We start from the raw sequence: 24,522 nt of genomic DNA, 5'->3' as shown, positions 1-24,522 counted from the left end.
TACGACACTGATTTTTTAATGCTTGTACATGCAGCAGGGCAGTTAACTGGTAGTTTGAGGCATGTACGGTACATGGACAATATGTCAGTAATGAACAAGGTGGGTTTTTTTTTTTTGTTTGTTTGTTTTCTGATTGTGAAATGTAAGCATTGTGACTGTTGGTTTATATTGTGTTTTATTCCATAGTTGGTGTAGATTGCAAGAGTGTATGTAGACAGATTTAACTGAAAATGGTAACTTGTTAAGCCATGGCAACTTGATTGCTAGCAACTGTTCATAAACAAATTCTAGTAAGAAATTTTAGAACTTAGTCTTAAGATTGTCTTGTGTGTAATAATGACTTGGACTATTGCATTGTCATTTTTCAATATTGTGTATTAATTGTTCCCCATTTTGTATTACAGGCATTAAAAAGATTATGAAGCAACTCTATTGAGGGTTTTAATCCTATTGAATCAAAAATTGATAAGATCAAGAATTTTGTCAATTCCAAAAGATCTGCATTCTTTTGCTGATAGGTATTAGAAAGCTAAATTGGGGGGTTGAAACTACTCTGTGTTCAATGCTCTATACAGTCAAACATCAGAAATGTATTAGTTCAGTGTGAACTTTGATTTGGCAGATATCAAGAAATGGAGGCATTTGTCAATGCTATAAAGATTAATAAACCTTATGGGTTTTGTTCCTTTATTAAGGCCAAACTGTTTTCAAATAGTAGTTCAGCACTTCAGCGAAGAGCATTACATCTTTTACTTTGCAGGAGAAACTCCAGAACAAACACAGGTGAGAGATTTTGTTGATAAATATAATTTTAAAAGCAATTTTTTTTTGTCTTGTAATGTTTAATATTTCCCTTCTGTAATAGAAATTTTGTTTAATATTTCCCTTCTGTAATAGAAAGCATGCCTACCACAGATGGTAGCTATGTCTACATTAACAAATATTACCATGCAAGTAGCAGATCTGTAAGGGAAATTGTTGATGCTGAGAATGTAGCTATGGGGATTTTACTTTGGACAAGTTTTAGTCTGGTCTCATGCACTGAACTCTCATTAGTTTCCCTAAAATATTTCTGGAGAATTATCTTTTGGAGTAGTTCAGTCCAAAAAAAATTTGTTTGCTCTCCAAGAATCTTCTATGTTATGAACCAAAGCATGGTAAGTGGGGAGTTTTCCTTCAAGAGTGCTTCTTGATGTGAACAAAAATGCTGATGCAGGTATGTCCAGCGATCAGAATTTGCTGAGCATTTTACAGTTATTTGTCCTGACCATAAATTGGTGGTTGTTTAAATTCTTGGGCACTGATTTTGCATGAAAAGTAAGATTTATTTATTTTTTAATTACTATCATTTAGTTATTAGCTCTCTAGCAATTAATGTTTGCAGATTAAAAATTGTAGGAGTGGAGCCTAATTCTCTAAAAGTCACCCACCGACAGAAGAACGTATGTAAGATGCGATAATGTTCTTAATCATTAAGTTGTTTTGGTATTCCATGGCTCTGAAATACCTGTGTTAGAAGTTAACCTTTGCATTTGATTTTATTTAAGAACGTGCAGTAGGCAGAATATTCTGTCCTGTTTTCTGACCGTTTGGTATAATCTGCTTTTGGGTTAGACTTGCTTAACATTTAAGCTGTTCACTGCATTTATAGGATTTCATTTATAAAATTATTCTTGGTAAGGCACATCAATTGTTTTACAGATGCTTCCGATTTCAGAAGTTTCAGTTGTCTGTACCTTGTAAAATTTCATGGAAGAATAGTTTTGTTGGTATATTAAGGAAAACTTGCCAGTTTTCATATAATGTGGTAAATATCAAAGCAGATGTCCAATGGATTGCATGATGTCTTTGATGTTTGTACAAAACATTTGTGAATGTAATGTGAAATGTAGCCTCATATACTAGTGTCACTGTACATGCCATGGTGCATTACTCATGCTAGTGTAAACTTTGGAATTTAAGGGGAAAAGTTTTCTTGTTAGGAGGGGGAATAAAGAGGAGTATATATCTAGGAAATATTTATATTAATTTAGAGTATTTAGGAGGTTCTGTGGGTCTTCAATTGCTTTTCCTTATTTGGATAAGGAAACAAGCTACAAAAACAAAATGCATAGTTGAAAGTTCTTCCTTTTGTGGAAGGTTTTGAAAGCTAAAACTTCACTCACAAAGTGATTTACCAGAGAATAGCTCCAATATAGAATGTACTTGTATATTTTAAATGTGGAAGGTAATGTAAAGGATAAGACTGAAAATGTCTCTTTTATTTTTTTCTTTAATGACATTATTAAATTGTACTTTGTGTAGGCAACAGATCTTTGAACTACTACACCTTTATGAATGTTACTCAAAGCCTAAATTTTGTGCTTTAGAAAAACTTACAAAATTTGGGAGTGGGGGATGAAAACACGAGAATGAGGCTATAGCATATCTTCTACCTTACAAAATATCCACTCTGCTCTCTGCATTTGTGAGCAGAGAGAATGGGGGTGTAGGTTATAATTTTCACTGTTTCTCTGTTATTGCTGCTTTGTTTTTGTTTGAAGCATATGCAGTAAAATATGACTGTGATACAGAAATGGACGAGAGAATGATCAGAACAGTTTGACTTGTCGACTGTTATTTTCTCAGAAGCACCCAAGTCTTGCTTCATTTTACATACTGTTTTTAATTTAATGTAATATCGCTATTTTTGAAAATCGGTAAAGGTCACACTGTATATCCATTAGTAATGCTTGATATTTCTAAAAGAGAATCAGTTTTGTAAATTCTTTCTTTAGTTTTGCTGAGTAAAGATGAATTTTGCTTTAATATTCAAATTTCATAATTTGAACTGCATACAAGTGTTGTTTTTTTTTTTCAATCTAAAGAAAACTTCAGATACTTCGATGTATTTTTATTTTTTAGACATGTCTGTTCTAGTGCAAGAAGGTGAGTCTGACTTCTTGTTACACTGTTCTGTGCCTTTCTGTCTTAGGACTGGATGAAGGCTCTGCAGATGTTTTGCAGTTTAAGAAAAAACAGTCCAGGGAAATCCAATAAACGTCTACGTCAGGTGAAGCTATATAAATAATGGGGGGGGGAGATTGTCTCCTTGTTGTAAAATGATGCTGATCTCAGAACTTTACTTTCAACAATAGCAAATCCTGCATGTACTTTCTTTCTTGGAGTTATGCAGTACCTTTGTTAAACCAACCGGAGTGAATTCCTGTTTGTTAACATAGAATGGCTTGGGTTGGAAGGGACCTTAAAGATCTAGTTCCAACCCCCTGCCACGGGCAGGGATGCCACCCACTAGATCAGATTGCCCAGGGACTCATCCAAGCTGGTCTTGAACACCTCCAAGGATGGGGCATCCACTACTTCTCTGGGCAACGTGGAGTGAAGAATTTCCTCCTAACCTCTAATCTAAATCTCCCCTCTTTTAGTTTAAAGCCATTCCCCCTTGTCTTGTCATTGTCTGCATGAGCAAAAAGTTGTTTTCCATCTTTTTTATGAGCCCCCTTTAGGTATTGAAAAGCTGCAATAAGGTCACCCCAGAGCCTTCTCTTCTTCAGGCTGAACAGCCTCAGCTCTCTCAGCCTTTCTTCGTAGGAGAGGCGCACCAGCCCAGTGGCGTGCTATCAACACGAATCTAAAACACAGCACCATATCAGCTGCTTTGAAGATAATTAACTCCATCCCAGCCAGAGCCAGCACAATCTCCACCACTTATTCCATACATTTGCATCATGCTCAAGTCCCACACTATCCACAATACATCCTCATTAATTACCACCCCCTTCCTGTCCTTTGACATATACACAGATATCATTCCCTTTGTCTATGGGAGGCCTCATTGAAGTGTTTATAAAAGGGACGTTGAGTTCATTTAGTCTGCGACTTTGACTCCATCTGTTATGGTGGTCACTCAGGACAGGAGAGGCAATGTGTTATGTCAAGTTATTGGGCACCAAAGCCAGCTCAGGTTGGCTTGCTGCTGCACTTCCCTGGCTTCTTCCAAGGCTCATCCTCCATTAGTTTGGGTGGTTCCTGTTACAGTACTTCCTATAACACACGACTCAAATCATGGATTACAGCAGTTTAAATGTATATCCATTACAATCTCCACCCCTTGTCCCTTTGGACTATGCTACAGAGTTTAACACTGCAATGAACTCCCTCCTTTTCCCCTGCTCCAGCATGGATCCTCTGTGGGCTACGGTCCCTTTTGGGGGTCTACCTGCTCTGGCATGGGCTTATGCACAGGCCACAGTCCCTTCACAGGTGTACCCGCTCTAGCGTGGATTTATCCGGTTACTTTGACTTCAGTTCATACCGGAGTTCTAACATGTATGGTACAGGTGCACTTGACTTTGTTCAGGCCTTGATAGTCCACAGTTAGCCTCCACTCTCCATCCGACCTTCACGCTGGACATATGGGACTACTAAAGGGTGAGCGAGTCTTCCTGAGCACTCCTGGGCTCCCCAGTCAATGAATCAGCTCATGGATGGGAACCAGGCAATCTCGGTGCATTATTGCCACTGATTCACTGTCACAGTAACAATTGGCACCTGCTGTTCTTTGACATGCAGCAACCTCACAACAGAAGAGTTTGGAAAAGGTAGACGGCTGTACAGCTGGGTAGAGCTCTTCTCTGTACCCAGGGCAACCACACCAAAAGCCTGCCAGTACCCTTCTGGGAAGGATGCACAGGGCCTCCAGGACAGTCACAGTGGAGTGCTTTTGCCACTCATTCCCAGTTAGGCTTACTTTGGCCTCCAATACAGTTAGCTGCTGGGATTCCCCTGTCACTCCAGAAATACCGATGGGTTCTGCCCCTTTATAGCTTGATGGCATTACGGTACACTGTGCACCAGTGTCCACTAGAGCCTTATACTCCTGTGGGTCTGATGCGTGAGGCCATTGAGTCCACACAGACTAATAAACCTGGTTGTCCCTTTCCTCCAGCTGGCTGGAGGCAGGGCGCCTCTAATCCTGGTCATTGCATTTGAATTCATTACTTGCTTCTTGTAAATGTGAATCGAATGTCCCTCCACTATAACCAGGAGTAAACTCAACCCATCTACTCTGTCTGGAGAACTGCCCAGTAGAAACTGGAACAGTAATTATCCTGGAAGAACACCCTTTTGTGATTGTTTTTCCTTGCAACTCACATACCCGTGCTTCTAGTATCAAGGTAGATTTATCATCCCACTTCCTCTCCTCATTTCCTCCCCGTGGTCACACATAAAACCACAGGGTGGCACGTGGTGTGCACCCACGATACCCTTTCCCTTGAGCAAAAAAGGCTGATTCCTAATAGCTGAGATACTGGCCGGTATGAAAAGGGAGGAAGTCATTCTCTTTGAGTTGCTGGACTTCTTGGAACAGTTTCTCTACAGCTGAGATACAGGCCCATAGGAAGGAAGAAAGATTCTCTTCTAATTGCCAGAGTTGGCTGGCCACTACATCCACTGTTGGTGCCTCTGTGTCTCATTATCACCAGAGTACTTGCGGATGATGATGGTGCACTCTGTACAATCTTCTGCCACATGGACCGTGTGCTCTGGACTTCATCTGGGTCTTTGGATACCTGATCATTGTCCAGGTTGCTATAGATCGCCTCCACCATAGCTAATTCGCTCAGGTACTTTATACTTCTCTTCATAGTTGTCCACTTGCCTGGGTGACATACGACATCTTCCTTGAAGGGATACCTTTCCTTCACGCCTGACAGGAGTTGCCTACAGAGGCTGAGGGCTTGTGCCTCTTTTCCAATCACTTTGTCAATGGCCCTTTCCCTAGAGGGATCCCAGCTGCTTGGCTTCCCCGTGTTCCTGGCTACTGGCCCCCTTATCCCAGCACTGGAGCAGCCAGGTGATTCACCTGGACAACGGCTGAAATCTTTTCGCATATCTCGCAGCGGTTTCTGACTCATAGAATGGCTTGGCTTGGAAGGGACCTTAAAGATCATCTAGTTCCAACCCCCCTGCCATTAGCAGGGTTACCAACCACTAGAGCAGGCTGCCCAGAGCCGCATCTAGCCTGGCCTTGAATGCCTCCAGGGATGGGGCATCCACAACCTCTCTGGGCAACCAGGCTCAAGTGTTTTTATCATAGTTCTCCCAGGGGAAAAAAAAAAAAAAAAAAAAAAAAAGTAGCGATAAACAGCGCAGCAAATTGCAAGAGCCGAAATCAGCCATTAAGAGCTCCTGGAATTTGATGTACAGCAAGAGAGGGAGGAAGCCACAGACCACATGAGGGAACAAATAAACAAACTAGTGTCCAGAACAGACAAAGCAACACTGTGACCAGCAACAAGTAACAACTTTCCAAGTAACAGCTAAACAGCTATAACTATAAATTCAGTCTAGCATGCACTGATCAAATCTATCATCTCCTCTAACCTCTTGAGCCTCATGTAGGGTGCCAAAAAGGACTGCAGTGAGTTGACCCCAGTCAACAGCCAACTGGGAAGACAAATGCTATAACTGCAAACACCAACTCCTTCTTCCTTTTCCTCCGAGCTTTTATTGCTGAGCATGACATCATATGGTATGAAATACCCCATTTCAGTTTTGGTCAGCTGTCCTGTTTGTGTGCCCTCCCAAACTCTTGTGCACCCCCAGCCTACTCATTTCTGACAGCAGAGTGGTAAAGAGGAGGAAAAAGAAGGAAACACGGACAGCACCATAAGGCTACTATGAAGAAAATTAACTCCATCCCAGCCAGACCCAGTAAGCATTGCAAAATTCAGCATTTTGATTAAAAGCTAATGATAGGGAAAGAAAATTGATAGTGTTTTGCACTTTTTATTTGGCAGTAAACTACAAAGACAAGTTATTTTAGCTTTTTTTTTTTTTTCTTAAAAAAAAAAAGGAACATAATAACCTGTGCATTTCCCTGATAGACATAAGTAAGCACAGCAGGGTGTCATTCTACCACCACCCATTTGTATTTTTAATGCTATTAATAATTCCATCTTTTTCACAGAGTAGGAGGACTAGAAAGAATTGGTAACCAGCTTAAATATGTACAACTGTCTACTAACTAGTGCTATTTTTTACCTCTTCAAGGAAATAATATATATAGATTTTTTTGTTTATTCTTTTACTGACCCCTTAGATCTAGTAGCTTCTACCTCAAAGAAAAGCACGTGTACTAGCCAAAAGCTTTTGTGCAAAATGCACGATTCATTCAAGTGTTTGGTTAGGTTTTTGCCTATCTATATTTGTGGTGGTTTCACTGTGCTGGGCAGCTAAACACCACAACCGCTCTCTCACTCCCCCTCCTTTAGATGAGGAGGGGAAGAAGTAAAGCAAAGAACAACTCAGGGGTTGAGATAAGGATAATTTAATTAAAGGGAAATAATAATAATAAAAAAAGATTATTATGAACTAAACAATTTAAAGGGAAAAAAAGGGAAAGAGGGAAAGTGAGGGAGAAAGGGAAAAAAAAAGGAGGAATACAAACAAATAAAACAAATGAAGGCTATGTGGAAGTGCAGAGGAAAGAAATTACTCTCTACTTCCCACAAATGAGCGATGATTGACCACGTCCTTGAAGCAGGGCCTCAACGCACGCAGCCGGTGTTCGGGAGGAGGACTGACGTTTTCATGAGAGCCCACCCCTCCCCTCTTCTTCCTGTTTCCACCTTTTATTGCTGAGTGTGACATCATATGGTATGCAATATCCCTTTGGTTGGTTTAGGACAGCTGCCCTGGTGATGTTTCTCTTCTCACTTTTTGCCCACCCCCTAGGAGGGTTAGAGAGAGTCCTGATGCTGTGCCAGCACTGCTCAGCAGTAGACGCAACACTGGTGTGATACCACTGCTGTTCTAGCTACAAGTGCAGAGCACAGCACTGTATGGGCTGCTGCAGGGAAAGTTAACTCCCCAGCCAGACCCAGTACAATATTCCTCTGCTCATGAAACAGTTCTAAAGTATCACAGAATCATAGAATGGCCTGGGTTGAAAAGGACCTTAAAGACCATCTAGTTTCAACCCCCCTGCCATGGGCAGGGTTGCCAACCACTAGAGCAGGCTGCCCAGAGCTGCATCCAGCCTGGCCTTGAATGCCTCCAGGGATGGGGCATCCACAACCTCTCTGGGCAAACCTGTTCCAGTGCCTCACCACCCTCTGAGTGAAAAACTTCCTCCTAATATATAACCTAAATCTCTCCTGTCTTAGTTTAAGGTGTCAAGAGTGGGATAGAAACCCATGCCTCCATTAGAGACTGCATAGTTAGTCTATGAACTGATTAGAATAAGATGAACCAATAAGAACACCACTTTCTGGTGCAATTTAACTCTCACAAACAAGAATTTTCAAGTACAAATTTGAACACAAAATTGCAAACTTACGGAGGTAGTATCTCTGCAGCCATGAATATTTTCTCCACCAATTCTGAAAGTATACTGAGTAGATGTGCCAAATTAGTGTTTATATCTTCATTTTTTTCTAATTTTGAGGGATTTAACTAAAATGAAAAGAGAAAAAGACAAAGTTTCTTCTCTTGAATATAGCTTCATATATAACTTGACAACATTACACAATGAATACTTTTTCAAACTAAATATTATACTGCTGTACGAATTTCAGACTTCTACAGGGCTTCCAGATCTGCTTGAAGGGCTAGCAAGGAAATTAATATGAAAAAGCAATGCTTTTAAGTTCTAGCACACTATGCTTCTAAAATCATAGACATTTAACACTATCCATAACTACCTTTTTTTTTAAAAAAAAACAAAACACCTACATCTATTTTCATATCTTTTAATCCAATCTTCTGAGGACCCCTCATCCTTTCCATAATTAAGTTGAATTGAAACAGAAGTTAGGAGTATAGTTTAAAAAAAAAAAAAAAAGAGAGGATCTACAACAAGGTGTTAATATAAGGGAGTTTTAAAATAAAACTACAATCAGACATTGACTTCTAGACTATCTGGAGCTTACCAAAAGTTATTTACATTAGGGCATTCAGTAACTGTTAGAAAATAACCTACAACTGCTAAAGAATAAATTATAATTTAAATACATTTGAGTTAAACTTATTTAAAAGTGATATTATGAACATTTTTCAAGACAATATTTTAAAAAATCTCATAAGTATTTCAGTTCCTGTATTACTCATATAAATGAAATTATTTCTGAAGGATTAATAAATGCTTCCAAAACAAACAAACAAAACATAACTAGTAGATCATTTTAACAAATCAAAATGTAAAAACAAAACAAAAAAAATCAACACATAATTAAAGATATCACCTCACAGGACTGCTTGCTCTCCATTATCTTTAATATACAGTCTTTCAGTGCATGGTGAACAAAACGTGTTGCTGTGGCTTTCATATACTGCTCCATAAGTGTACTTGCTAAAGTGGTGGCACGAAACAAAGTAGTAGCTTCATCTGGAAAAACAAGGAAAAGAGGAAAAAAAAAAAAAGATGAAACTGAAAAGTTGAGAAAAGGAGACAAAAAAAGCAGAGGAAAAATATGTTGTCCTCAGTTTGATATGCCTCTCTTAGTTAAGGGAGGAAACAGAAACGAAGACATGGGAGTCCTTCCCTCCCCAGTTCCAGTAAATGTCAGTGTAATTAGTACAGTACCTTCCATGCTTATTTCCTTGTCATTTAGTGTTCTTAACAATAGTGACTCAAGCTTTTCATGAAGAAAAATCTTCAATAAAATGCCAGCCAAGAGTGTTCTATCCTGTCCACAAACATGTGATAAGGCATAGACTACATGCAACTCTTTCTGAAGTATGAGCTGAAAGAAAAACAAAATAATGTTCAGAAACTTCTCCTAACATGACAGCTTTGGAAAAATGGATATTATATATCTATAGTGACATACAGATATCACTACAAATACTACTTAATGTATTAGTGTTACTGAAATCTCTCTCAAACAGAGAAAATTAATTTTGACAGAAATTGGGGAAACAAACTTAATACCTCTTTAAACTCACTATACTCCTCTTCTGGCATGATCTTCTCCATAGAATATCGTGCTCGAACACGCAAAGATCCTGGCTCAATACCCTTTAGTGGTATATGGGAACTGAGTTGAAACCACTCATCTGTTGCATGTCCTTTCTGTAATCGGCTTAATTGGCAACGCATAAACACTTCAGGAAAAAAGCATTAAGTAGGTTATTTTCAGCAAACAGTGAGAGAAGTGAATTTTAAAAAGTTTATTTTCAGCATGTCATCTTGTTTCATCAAAAGAGTATTAATAAAAGTAATCAAAATTTGTGCCATCAAATATATTAACAGATTATCCCTTAGATGATTTAGCACTCCTGTAAACTGAAGATGAAACATAAAACATGTTGTAAATAATGTATACATATACATTCCTTAATGCAACAGATATGAATATAGTTTTCTTTGTAACACCCAAATAGTGGAAAAAGTAAACACAAAACACCCCCACAAAAAGCCAAACAATACAAAACTACCTAACAAACCTAGGCAGCATCAGAAATTTAAAACAGGTAGTGTGATTAGAATTCACTGCATTCTTTAAAGCCTTGGGCTCATACTTCTATCAGTTCTGATCTTCAACCACTTTGTTACTATTTTAACTTATTTATTATTAGCATTACTACATTTTTCCCAAATGTTGCCATATGTATTTCTTTAATACTTTGGAAATCCCAGGTTAAAGCTGTAACAGTGTAGGCAAGACATATAAAAAATCATTCCCAGACAGCTTATTGCCCAAATCAACCCAAGAATGACAAAATCATTAATTCACTTTTTTTTTTGGTGGTGTTGGTACCTAAAGTTACCAAGCAATAACCTGTACAAGCCTATTCAACCATAACTGAAAGTCTGGTCTGACAGCTAAGTATTAAGCTGCAGCAGTCAGACCACTGACCATTCTAAAATAAGCACGTGCTCTCCTGAACTGAGTTATTTCACATGGAAAGGGTCCAGATGCTTGCAGAGACAACATTCTACCTATGAAAAATACCCAGTGTTTCAAGAGGGGATACACAGTTGGTGTTCCACATTTAGCCTGTCATTTAGCCATGTTAGACTGTCTGGTAGTTCCTTTTTCTGTGCCTCTTAATGTGATCTACTTTTACTGAAGTCCCTCACATAAAAATAAATACAAAATTAAATAATAATGGAAAAACACATACCATACAACACCCCCCCAAAGAACAACCAAAAAACCCATACCACCTCATACCAACCACACCACACTTATTTTTCACTTTTCTACAAAGCCTTGCAGAAATGAACAATTCTAGTAGACTTTCTACTGTCATGATTCTACGATATATGTTGAGACATCATTTGCATAATCAGAAAATGGAACAGAATAACATCACATTTATAATAGATTCTTCATATTTCATATTCTTCGGAGTTGATGTACTGATAAGGTAACACATTCAAGTCAGTCAAGTAGCGGGTAAACAAATTCATTATCTGCTACTTATCACAAGTGTGGATAGGACTGTCTTTAGACCAGATTAAAAAAAAAATTGACTTTCCCAGAATATTACTTCAGAGCACAGCTCATGTCCACAACTGAGCAATGCGCTTCATTCCTGTTTTGCTTGCACATATAAGTCATGTATCTCATTGACAGGAACAGTGAAATGATACACAATTTAGAATAATCTGATGATTTAATTTTTCCCATGGTTATACAGTATACTTACTAGCGATAATACAAATCCTATGATCTTGCTTTGATCTTAAAAGATCAAAACAGAAATATTGATATATGGATTACAGAATAGTAGTTATAATTTATATTCAAATACTTTAAAGGAACACTTTCTCCTACTTAGCAAATTATGTTGAATCATTAGGTTACATTCATTAAGAGACTGCCATTAGTTGAAAATTTAAGGACATTTACACTTTGCACATTACAAATAGAAAATACAAATGTTCAGAAAAACATCAGTAGTTGATCCTTTCTCTTCAAGCACAGTTAAGAACTATATACAACAATCTTGATCCAAGAATCAGAATATTTTAAATTATTAATATTAGCACAAAAAAGAAAACAGAAAAGAAAAGCACTTGGAACAAATCTTGGAAGGGAGAGGTGTCTGCACTGCAGGCAACGAGAGAGAAAGTAAAGGTATTCAAGGTATTACACAATACCTTGAATAAAAGAAAGCCTAAAAAAACACATTGTGTGGTTGATAAAGCTTTTTTTTTTTTTTCTTTTTGAAATCTGGTAAGTCTTAACATCTTATTAAGAGTTTGTTGGAATAGAAGAATAGAAACAAAACAACTGAAGAAGCTGTATAGACAACAGGAGGAAAGTAAATTCTTGGGAACATCTATAAGAGGCAGAAGGAAACACCATCCTTTTTGATTCAAAGTGATGATACTGAGGTAACTTTAGTTATAAGGCCAAGAGTGGTACATGGAAGGTACACAAGATGACACAGAACCAAGGTGGGGATATGACATGGGACCGAGACAACTTTTGTTCTATAGACTGCTGAGTTGGATTTTTTGTTTATTTTTAAGCAAGGAAAGTACTAGCTTTCCTCCCTCTTTCTCACTGGAAGCAACAAAGTCTGTAAAGGACAACAAATTCTACACAGTAAGGATTGAATCAGATTAAAGATATTAAGTTAGTGAAAATTCACATCTTATAGGGCAGATTAATTTTGACAGCTTCTCTTTCCTCTTGTTTTTGCATATTTTTGCAAACATTGTCACAATATAATAAAATAGGTATTCTGGAATAGAGCTACAAAAGCCATCAGATATATAGAATTGGATTATTGTGCATTTTACTACTAAAAATATGCATGTTATTATGCAAAAATAAATGCAGTCAGTAACATATTCAAAACAAAATATACAGCTGTATGGTAACCACAGAACATACTTAATTGCTTTGTAACCATATTTGAAAAGAGCAATGAAAATTGCACAAAGTATCCATTTTTGCAATATATATTCTTCTTTTACAGAAAAATACTTACATATATCTGGATCTTTACTTTTCTTTGTTTTGTTACTAAGACTTATCTCAAATCTATTAATATCAGATGAAAGATCACTAGGAGAAAAGACAGAAAGCCTTAATTAATACCATACTTCTCCAACTTTTAATCTTATTCTAAAAGTTATTTAAACCTGAGTTCTCATGATTAGCTAGACATTTATATTAACATAGATATTTAGGTGCATACATAAAATTCTACCCATGCATTTGTGACTGAAAGATGCCTGCTATATAGCCATGCATGCAGTATTTTTAAAAAAGCTTATGAAAAACAGTAGAGTGTAAAGAATCTTCAAAGTTGCATTGCATTTGAGTGAAATTCAGTAATTTGATAGGAAAGACTTACTCAAAGACAAATTCTTCTGACCATACAGGGTTCTGCCCTTCCCTGATATGTGTTTTTGCTACCTGGACACTGTTCAGGTAGATGTTACAATACGGATTAGTAAAATGTTTTACTGGGAGTGTATGAGCTTCTTCTACATGCAAAATAAGACTGCTGACCTAAAGAAAATACAAAAAAAATATTTCTAAATAAATAAAATAAACAAACAAACAAATACCCCCCCACACACACGTGAAGGTTTAATGTCAAGATACAAATATAAAATACAAACTACAATTTCCTAATTGAAAGAACAAGAAACAGGAGTAATGGAACAAGATTTTAAGAGCAACTCAAATAACAACTGAAAATAAATCTCCAGCACCATAGCTTTAACTCATTTTTTCCTTTTAAAAGCCACAATATGAGACATCAAGTTTTACAAGTGTTAACTTCTCTATACATAGAAAATTCTACTGAAGTCAGAGACCTGTATCTCAAATAAGAGCCATGGACAGTTCCAAACCCAATGCCATATCTGGTGCTTTCCTAACAGATTATACAGAATTCTGTTATTCAACACACTACACTGTTTTCTCCCTGTTCAAAGGGGGATACTAATCTGTACTATAGATTCTCAAAATAATAGCAACCCAATTTCCAGAAAATGAAAAGCAAACTCTGAAATCATTTACATTAAATGTTTTAAGCGGTCTTTTATTTTACAAATTTCTGAATTGCATACAGTTCACAGATTAATCTGACATCTACTAATATCAGCTCAAGTAAAATTAGACAAATACAAGAAATATCACACTTGAAAGGGTCAACATTCCATTTAAATTCAAATATTCAGTAACAGAATTTTCAAAGGACAGTTCAAACATTGAAAAGATCTTTATATAACAATTCAGAATAAAGTTTCCTTAAAGTCCCTTAGACATAAAAATTTTTACTTAGCAAACAGCACTGTTTAGCAGACATGGACCAAATGACGTCCATAGGTCCCTTCCAATTTAAACCACTCTGTGAAACACTGGAGACTTATTTTCCTTTATACTTTGGAAAACGTGCAAACAAACTAATTCACGTAGCACCTGCTTCACTTTCTGAGGAATACCGCCCCACCCCCAATGGTGTAGAGCTTGAAACCTTGAAATCTCAAGAGGCATGGAATCTTGTTGAAGTGAAAGAATGCTTGAAGAAAGGATGCCTATATATCAGAGACACAATTTTTTAGCACTGTGCTGGGACCTGGCCTACTCCTACTGATCCTCTGGCACTTGCTTGAAGGGCTCAAGAGGGTATGAAGACTTATAAATGCATACTGGCTAAGCCAGTGATCTAACCCTCAGCTGTAACAGTTGCTCCTATAGTCTAGAAGAAACAATGGAAGTGGAGGTTGTCTCAGGTAGCAGGGAAAGAAAAAGCTCTTTCTGAGAGGGAGCAGGATGAAGAATCAAAAGAGGCAGCCTGCACTGCAGCAGAGCAATTGCAAGAACAGGAAGGGGATGAGACAGAAATCATAAACAAGTCCTTTGCTTCAGTCTTCACTGCCAGTCAGGCTTCCCACATCTCTTGAATCCCTGAACCTCTAGGTGAGGGTTAGGGGAGCAAAGTCCTTCCCAATGAAAGCAAAGAGCAGGTTCAAGACCACCTGATGAATCTGAACAGATACAAATCTGTGGGGCCCGATGGCATGCATCCCAGTGTCCTGAGGGAACTGGCTGATGTAGTTGACAAGCCTCTCTCCATCATATTTGAAAAGTCCTGGCAGTCAGGCAAAGTCCCTGGTAACTGGAAAAAGGGAAACATCACTCCCATTTTGAAAAAGGGTAGAAAGGAAGACCCAGGGAACTACAGACTGGTGAGCTTCACCTCTGTGCCTGGGAAGATCATGGAACAGATCCTCCTGGAAGCAATGTCAAAGCATGTGCAGGACAAGGTGATCCGAGAAAGCCAGCAAGGCTTCACCAAGGGCAAATCATGCCTGACCAATCCGATGGTCTTCTATGATGGAGTGAGATACAACAGAAGGAAGGGTTGCCATCCAAAGGGACCTGGACAAGCATGAGAAGTGGGCCCATGTGAATCTAATGAGGTTCAACAAGGCCAAGTGCAAGGTGCTGTACCTGGGTCGGGGGAAACCCGGACATGAGTACAGACTGGGAGAAGAACACATTGAGAGCAGCCCTGCAGAGAAGGACTTGGGGGTTGTGGTGGACAAAAAGCTTGACATGAGCCAGCAGTGAACGCTTGCAGCCCAGAAGGCCGACTACATCCTGGGCTGCATCAACAGAGGCATTGTCAGCAGGCTGAGGGAGGTGATTGTCCCCCTCTACTCTGCCCTTGTGAGGTCCCACTTGGAGTACTGTGTCCAGGTCTGGGGCTCCCAGCACTAGGATGTGGACCAATTAGAGAGGGTCCAGCACTAGTTAGTAGACAGTTGTACATATTTAAGCTGGTTACCAATTCTTTCTAGTCCTCCTACTCTGTGAAAAAGATGGAATTATTAATAGCATTAAAAATACAAATGGGTGGTGGTAGAATGACACCCTGCTGTGCTTACTTATGTCTATCAGGGAAATGCACAGGTTATTATGTTCCTTTTTTTTTTTTAAGAAAAAAAAAAAAAAGCTAAAATAACTTGTCTTCGTAGTTTACTGCCAAATAAAAAGTGCAAAACACTATCAATTTTCTTTCCCTATCATTAGCTTTTAATCAAAATGCTGAATTTTGCAATGCTTACTGGGTCTGGCTGGGATGGAGTTAATTTTCTTCATAGTAGCCTTATGGTGCTGTCCGTGTTTCCTTCTTTTTCCTCCTCTTTACCACTCTGCTGTCAGAAATGAGTAGGCTGGGGGTGCACAAGAGTTTGGGAGGGCACACAAACAGGACAGCTGACCAAAACTGAAATGGGGTATTTCATACCATATGATGTCATGCTCAGCAATAAAAGCTCGGAGGAAAAGGAAGAAGGAGTTGGTGTTTGCAGTTATAGCATTTGTCTTCCCAGTTGGCTGTTGACTGGGGTCAACTCACTGCAGTCCTTTTTGGCACCCTACATGAGGCTCAAGAGGTTAGAGGAGATGATAGATTTGATCAGTGCATGCTAGACTGAATTTATAGTTATAGCTGTTTAGCTGTTACTTGGAAAGTTGTTACTTGTTGCTGGTCACAGTGTTGCTTTGTCTGTTCTGGACACTAGTTTGTTTATTTGTTCCCTCATGTGGTCTGTGGCTTCCTCCCTCTCTTGCTGTACATCAAATTCCAGGAGCTCTTAATGGCTGATTTCGGCTCTTGCAATTTGCTGCGCTGTTTATCGCTACTTTTTTTTTTTTTTTTTTTTTTTTTTCCCCTGGGAGAACTATGATAAAAACACTTGAGCCTGGTTGCCCAGAGAGGTTGTGGATGCCCCATCCCTGGAGGCATTCAAGGCCAGGCTAGATGCGGCTCTGGGCAGCCTGCTCTAGTGGTTGGTAACCCTGCTAATGGCAGGGGGGTTGGAACTAGATGATCTTTAAGGTCCCTTCCAAGCCAAGCCATTCTATGAGTCAGAAACCGCTGCGAGATATGCGAAAAGATTTCAGCCGTTGTCCAGGTGAATCACCTGGCTGCTCCAGTGCTGGGATAAGGGGGCCAGTAGCCAGGAACACGGGGAAGCCAAGCAGCTGGGATCCCTCTAGGGAAAGGGCCATTGACAAAGTGATTGGAAAAGAGGCACAAGCCCTCAGCCTCTGTAGGCAACTCCTGTCAGGCGTGAAGGAAAGGTATCCCTTCAAGGAAGATGTCGTATGTCACCCAGGCAAGTGGACAACTATGAAGAGAAGTATAAAGTACCTGAGCGAATTAGCTATGGTGGAGGCGATCTATAGCAACCTGGACAATGATCAGGTATCCAAAGACCCAGATGAAGTCCAGAGCACACGGTCCATGTGGCAGAAGATTGTACAGAGTGCACCATCATCATCCGCAAGTACTCTGGTGATAATGAGACACAGAGGCACCAACAGTGGATGTAGTGGCCAGCCAACTCTGGCAATTAGAAGAGAATCTTTCTTCCTTCCTATGGGCCTGTATCTCAGCTGTAGAGAAACTGTTCCAAGAAGTCCAGCAACTCAAAGAGAATGACTTCCTCCCTTTTCATACCGGCCAGTATCTCAGCTATTAGGAATCAGCCTTTTTTGCTCAAGGGAAAGGGTATCGTGGGTGCACACCACGTGCCACCCTGTGGTTTTATGTGTGACCACGGGGAGGAAATGAGGAGAGGAAGTGGGATGATAAATCTACCTTGATACTAGAAGCACGGGTATGTGAGTTGCAAGGAAAAACAATCACAAAAGGGTGTTCTTCCAGGATAATTACTGTTCCAGTTTCTACTGGGCAGTTCTCCAGACAGAGTAGATGGGTTGAGTTTACTCCTGGTTATAGTGGAGGGACATTCGATTCACATTTACAAGAAGCAAGTAATGAATTCAAATGCAATGACCAGGATTAGAGGCGCCCTGCCTCCAGCCAGCTGGAGGAAAGGGACAACCAGGTTTATTAGTCTGTGTGGACTCAATGGCCTCACGCATCAGACCCACAGGAGTATAAGGCTCTAGTGGACACTGGTGCACAGTGTACCGTAATGCCATCAAGCTATAAAGGGGCAGAACCCATCGGTATTTCTGGAGTGACAGGGGAATCCCAGCAGCTAACTGTATTGGAGGCCAAAGTAAGCCTAACTGGGAATGAGTGGCAAAAGCACTCCACTGTGACTGTCCTGGAGGCCCTGTGCATCCTTCCCAGAAGGGTACTGGCAGGCTTTTGGTGTGGTTGCCCTGGGTACAGAGAAGAGCTCTACCCAGCTGTACAGCCGTCTACCTTTTCCAAACTCTTCTGTTGTGAGGTTGCTGCATGTCAAAGAACAGCAGGTGCCAATTGTTACTGTGACAGTGAATCAGTGGCAATAATGCACCGAGATTGCCTGGTTCCCATCCATGAGCTGATTCATTGACTGGGGAGCCCAGGAGTGCTCAGGAAGACTCGCTCACCCTTTAGTAGTCCCATATGTCCAGCGTGAAGGTCGGATGGAGAGTGGAGGCTAACTGTGGACTATCAAGGCCTGAACAAAGTCAAGTGCACCTGTACCATACATGTTAGAACTCCGGTATGAACTGAAGTCAAAGTAACCGGATAAATCCACGCTAGAGCGGGTACACCTGTGAAGGGACTGTGGCCTGTGCATAAGCCCATGCCAGAGCAGGTAGACCCCCAAAAGGGACCGTAGCCCACAGAGGATCCATGCTGGAGCAGGGGAAAAGGAGGGAGTTCATTGCAGTGTTAAACTCTGTAGCATAGTCCAAAGGGACAAGGGGTGGAGATTGTAATGGATATACATTTAAACTGCTGTAATCCATGATTTGAGTTGTGTGTTATAGGAAGTACTGTAACAGGAACCACCCAAACTAATGGAGGATGAGCCTTGGAAGAAGCCAGGGAAGTGCAGCAGCAAGCCAACCTGAGCTGGCTTTGGTGCCCAATAACTTGACATAACACATTGCCTCTCCTGTCCTGAGTGACCACCATAACAGATGGAGTCAAAGTCGCAGACTAAATGAACTCAACGTCCCTTTTATAAACACTTCAATGAGGCCTCCCATAGACAAAGGGAATGATATCTGTGTATATGTCAAAGGACAGGAAGGGGGTGGTAATTAATGAGGATGTATTGTGGATAGTGTGGGACTTGAGCATGATGCAAATGTATGGAATAAGTGGTGGAGATTGTGCTGGCTCTGGCTGGGATGGAGTTAATTATCTTCAAAGCAGCTGATATGGTGCTGTGTTTTAGATTCGTGTTGATAGCACGCCACTGGGCTGGTGCGCCTCTCCTACGAAGAAAGGCTGAGAGAGCTGAGGCTGTTCAGCCTGAAGAAGAGAAGGCTCTGGGGTGACCTTATTGCAGCTTTTCAATACCTAAAGGGGGCTCATAAAAAAGATGGAAAACAACTTTTTGCTCATGCAGACAATGACAAGACAAGGGGGAATGGCTTTAAACTAAAAGAGGGGAGATTTAGATTAGAGGTTAGGAGGAAATTCTTCACTCCACGTTGCCCAGAGAAGTAGTGGATGCCCCATCCTTGGAGGTGTTCAAGACCAGCTTGGATGAGTCCCTGGGCAATCTGATCTAGTGGGTGGCATCCCTGCCCGTGGCAGGGGGTTGGAACTAGATCTTTAAGGTCCCTTCCAACCCAAGCCATTCTATGTTAACAAACAGGAATTCACTCCGGTTGGTTTAACAAAGGTACTGCATAACTCCAAGAAAGAAAGTACATGCAGGATTTGCTATTGTTGAAAGTAAAGTTCTGAGATCAGCATCATTTTACAACAAGGAGACAATCTCCCCCCCCCATTATTTATATAGCTTCACCTGACGTAGACGTTTATTGGATTTCCCTGGACTGTTTTTTCTTAAACTGCAAAACATCTGCAGAGCCTTCATCCAGTCCTAAGACAGAAAGGCACAGAACAGTGTAACAAGAAGTCAGACTCACCTTCTTGCACTAGAACAGACATGTCTAAAAAATAAAAATACATCGAAGTATCTGAAGTTTTCTTTAGATTGAAAAAAAAAAACAACACTTGTATGCAGTTCAAATTATGAAATTTGAATATTAAAGCAAAATTCATCTTTACTCAGCAAAACTAAAGAAAGAATTTACAAAACTGATTCTCTTTTAGAAATATCAAGCATTACTAATGGATATACAGTGTGACCTTTACCGATTTTCAAAAATAGCGATATTACATTAAATTAAAAACAGTATGTAAAATGAAGCAAGACTTGGGTGCTTCTGAGAAAATAACAGTCGACAAGTCAAACTGTTCTGATCATTCTCTCGTCCATTTCTGTATCACAGTCATATTTTACTGCATATGCTTCAAACAAAAACAAAGCAGCAATAACAGAGAAACAGTGAAAATTATAACCTACACCCCCATTCTCTCTGCTCACAAATGCAGAGAGCAGAGTGGATATTTTGTAAGGTAGAAGATATGCTATAGCCTCATTCTCGTGTTTTCATCCCCCACTCCCAAATTTTGTAAGTTTTTCTAAAGCACAAAATTTAGGCTTTGAGTAACATTCATAAAGGTGTAGTAGTTCAAAGATCTGTTGCCTACACAAAGTACAATTTAATAATGTCATTAAAGAAAAAAATAAAAGAGACATTTTCAGTCTTATCCTTTACATTACCTTCCACATTTAAAATATACAAGTACATTCTATATTGGAGCTATTCTCTGGTAAATCACTTTGTGAGTGAAGTTTTAGCTTTCAAAACCTTCCACAAAAGGAAGAACTTTCAACTATGCATTTTGTTTTTGTAGCTTGTTTCCTTATCCAAATAAGGAAAAGCAATTGAAGACCCACAGAACCTCCTAAATACTCTAAATTAATATAAATATTTCCTAGATATATACTCCTCTTTATTCCCCCTCCTAACAAGAAAACTTTTCCCCTTAAATTCCAAAGTTTACACTAGCATGAGTAATGCACCATGGCATGTACAGTGACACTAGTATATGAGGCTACATTTCACATTACATTCACAAATGTTTTGTACAAACATCAAAGACATCATGCAATCCATTGGACATCTGCTTTGATATTTACCACATTATATGAAAACTGGCAAGTTTTCCTTAATATACCAACAAAACTATTCTTCCATGAAATTTTACAAGGTACAGACAACTGAAACTTCTGAAATCGGAAGCATCTGTAAAACAATTGATGTGCCTTACCAAGAATAATTTTATAAATGAAATCCTATAAATGCAGTGAACAGCTTAAATGTTAAGCAAGTCTAACCCAAAAGCAGATTATACCAAACGGTCAGAAAACAGGACAGAATATTCTGCCTACTGCACGTTCTTAAATAAAATCAAATGCAAAGGTTAACTTCTAACACAGGTATTTCAGAGCCATGGAATACCAAAACAACTTAATGATTAAGAACATTATCGCATCTTACATACGTTCTTCTGTCGGTGGGTGACTTTTAGAGAATTAGGCTCCACTCCTACAATTTTTAATCTGCAAACATTAATTGCTAGAGAGCTAATAACTAAATGATAGTAATTAAAAAATAAATAAATCTTACTTTTCATGCAAAATCAGTGCCCAAGAATTTAAACAACCACCAATTTATGGTCAGGACAAATAACTGTAAAATGCTCAGCAAATTCTGATCGCTGGACATACCTGCATCAGCATTTTTGTTCACATCAAGAAGCACTCTTGAAGGAAAACTCCCCACTTACCATGCTTTGGTTCATAACATAGAAGATTCTTGGAGAGCAAACAAATTTTTTTTGGACTGAACTACTCCAAAAGATAATTCTCCAGAAATATTTTAGGGAAACTAATGAGAGTTCAGTGCATGAGACCAGACTAAAACTTGTCCAAAGTAAAATCCCCATAGCTACATTCTCAGCATCAACAATTTCCCTTACAGATCTGCTACTTGCATGGTAATATTTGTTAATGTAGACATAGCTACCATCTGTGGTAGGCATGCTTTCTATTACAGAAGGGAAATATTAAACAAAATTTCTATTACAGAAGGGAAATATTAAACATTACAAGACAAAAAAAAATTGCTTTTAAAATTATATTTATCAACAAAATCTCTCACCTGTGTTTGTTCTGGAGTTTCTCCTGCAAAGTAAAAGATGTAATGCTCTTCGCTGAAGTGCTGAACTACTATTTGAAAACAGTTTGGCCTTAATAAAGGAACAAAACCCATAAGGTTTATTAATCTTTATAGCATTGACAAATGCCTCCATTTCTTGATATCTGCCAAATCAAAGTTCACACTGAACTAATACATTTCTGATGTTTGACTGTATAGAGCATTGAACACAGAGTAGTTTCAACCCCCCAATTTAGCTTTCTAATACCTATCAGCAAAAGAATGCAGATCTTTTGGAATTGACAAAATTCTTGATCTTATCAATTTTTGATTCAATAGGATTAAAACCCTCAATAGAGTTGCTTCATAATCTTTTTAATGCCTGTAATACAAAATGGGGAACAATTAATACACAATATTGAAAAATGACAATGCAATAGTCCAAGTCATTATTACACACAAGACAATCTTAAGACTAAGTTCTAAAATTTCTTACTAGAATTTGTTTATGAACAGTTGCTAGCAATCAAGTTGCCATGGCTTAACAAGTTACCATTTTCAGTTAAATCTGTCTACATACACTCTTGCAATCTACACCAACTATGGAATAAAACACAATATAAACCAACAGTCACAATGCTTACATTTCACAATCAGAAAACAAACAAACAAAAAAAAAAAACCCACCTTGTTCATTACTGACATATTGTCCATGTACCGTACATGCCTCAAACTACCAGTTAACTGCCCTGCTGCATGTACAAGCATTAAAAAATCAGTGTCGTACCTGCCAAATAAACTGTCATGTACTCCATAGATGGAACACACACTAAGGTCTATTAAACCTTTAGGTTTTGTGGCTCGTTTTTCACTTTCAAAATAAATAAGATGGGCATCATTTCCCTCCAATATAAAGTACAAGTTTTTCCATCTCTTCCCCTTACCTGTAAAAAAGCAAGTAGGAAGTTACAATATTGTTTTAAAGAAAATATAAATTTTGTAAATGAAGAAAAAAGAGGGCAGTAAGGTTTTTGTCAAAATACAAACAGAAAAACAACATACAGTTAACCATGCTTAAGCAGTAATATCAGTATGCATATGCAATGTTTTCTGCAACATCTAGCTAAAAACAGTCCCTCTTCACATGTTCAGGTACAATTGTAGATGGTTCTCTAAACATTTTCATTAATCTCACAGGATTAAGCAAGTGCACGAGCTGCCCAGACAACTCCATTCATATCAATGAGAAGACTGACTATGCAGTTCGCAAATAATGTGTGATGCTGTAAACAATCCAAATTAATAAAGCTATTTTAAATTAAGAAACGGATTTCTCCTGACATGAGAAAATTATTCCTAAACTCTTACTAACTGCTCAGCATAACAAATTGCATCACGATATCTTAAAACCGTATCACTACAGAATAGAAATAGGAACATAATATACACATACTTGAATCAGAACCAAACCTGAACCCAAACACACCTATATCCAAGAATTTGGCCAGTTCCACGTTTCAGAGAAAAACGTAAAAACATAATACACAGTACCTTTTAGAAAAGCATTCAGCATTAATTTTCAACTTGATCATCATAGATCTACCACATACCTTCATAAACAAGGACTAGAACTCACAGTTTTGGAAAACCTACTTTAACATCTAGTCATACTCTACTAGATGGAAGAGTGATTTTATTCATTTTTTGTTCTATATGCAGGTACGTGTCTCTCTCCATACCTATTCAGTACTCCTGCTTGCACATGTAAAGTATCTCAGTATCCCTTTTAGCTAAAATTTTATTTATTTATTTTTAAAAGTTTATTCTCAGCTAATTCCTCAACTCTACCACAGCCCTCTACATCTTATCTCAGAATTAACACCCTCAAGAGAAGAGGTGCTTTCCTTGCTTTATTCAGAGGATCTAGTTTTTATTTCCTCTGAATGCATCTTTTATATTTGACTATATCTAAGTGCTTGCCTTCTTTCTCATTTTTGCTCGCTATCCAGACCATTATCTGGAACTTATTGTTTAAGTTACGGTCTTCGTCATTTCTAGAAACATTATTTTTTATTTATGTTTAATTTTTAAATGTTTGTTGTATTGCTGATCATTAAAATCAGCTTTAGCAGAAACAAAAAAAATAAAACCATGATACTTGGTAAGGGACTAGCTTCCTTGGAACTCCAACACCTTATTCAATGGCAATTCTTTAAGGATATATTGGGATGAGTCAGGCAGCTTTTAATCCAATTACTGTACATTACGTTGACTGTGTCAGTGTTAGACAGAACTTTAATAGTTCTGTCTATACAGAACTACTACTACTAAGTTCTGTCTGTACAGAACTACCCAGAACACACATTTTAAATTACACATATTACCTAACTTGGAATAACTAAATTAAACCAGCTCTGGTCTCCAATGAACGCACTGATTTACATTAATCTAGCTCTCTAACTCATGCCATCAGCTTAAATTTAAATGAATTGCATACTAAGTATGAATTTTATAAAAGTATACTTCATTTAATGAGTTT

At 38.6% G+C, this 24,522-nt stretch overlaps 1 protein-coding gene and 1 pseudogene across 6 annotated transcripts in view; one reads left to right on the top strand and one right to left on the bottom strand.

Moving 5' to 3' along the window:
* LOC137846706 (very low-density lipoprotein receptor pseudogene) overlaps positions 1-24,522 on the top strand; it is a 666,922-nt pseudogene that overhangs the window by 340,373 nt on the left and 302,027 nt on the right.
* The window catches only part of LOC137846701 (ras GTPase-activating protein 1-like), a 116,814-nt gene that overhangs the window by 19,200 nt on the left and 73,092 nt on the right, over positions 1-24,522 (bottom strand). For 4 of the 6 annotated variants that reach the window (XM_068664789.1, XM_068664788.1, XM_068664790.1 and 1 more), the window contains exons 11-19: positions 22,771-22,927; positions 21,987-22,074; positions 19,718-19,795; positions 13,324-13,481; positions 12,955-13,031; positions 9,938-10,110; positions 9,590-9,749; positions 9,249-9,391; positions 8,345-8,460 (exon numbers count right to left, since the gene is read on the bottom strand). In XM_068664789.1, coding sequence (XP_068520890.1) covers positions 8,345-8,460; positions 9,249-9,391; positions 9,590-9,749; positions 9,938-10,110; positions 12,955-13,031; positions 13,324-13,481; positions 19,718-19,795; positions 21,987-22,074; positions 22,771-22,927 — 1,150 coding nt within the window. Of the gene's footprint in view, positions 1-7,369; positions 7,737-8,344; positions 8,461-9,248; positions 9,392-9,589; positions 9,750-9,937; positions 10,111-12,954; positions 13,032-13,323; positions 13,482-19,717; positions 19,796-21,986; positions 22,075-22,770; positions 22,928-24,522 lie in introns of those variants that run through there. The other 2 variants (XM_068664791.1, XM_068664787.1) reach the window with 2 other exon arrangements.

Source organism: Anas acuta, chromosome W (genome assembly GCF_963932015.1).
Source record: "Anas acuta chromosome W, bAnaAcu1.1, whole genome shotgun sequence".
Taxonomy (NCBI): domain Eukaryota; kingdom Metazoa; phylum Chordata; class Aves; order Anseriformes; family Anatidae; genus Anas; species Anas acuta.
Note: the sequence above shows the minus strand (reverse complement) of the source record. Positions and strands in the feature narration are given on the sequence as shown.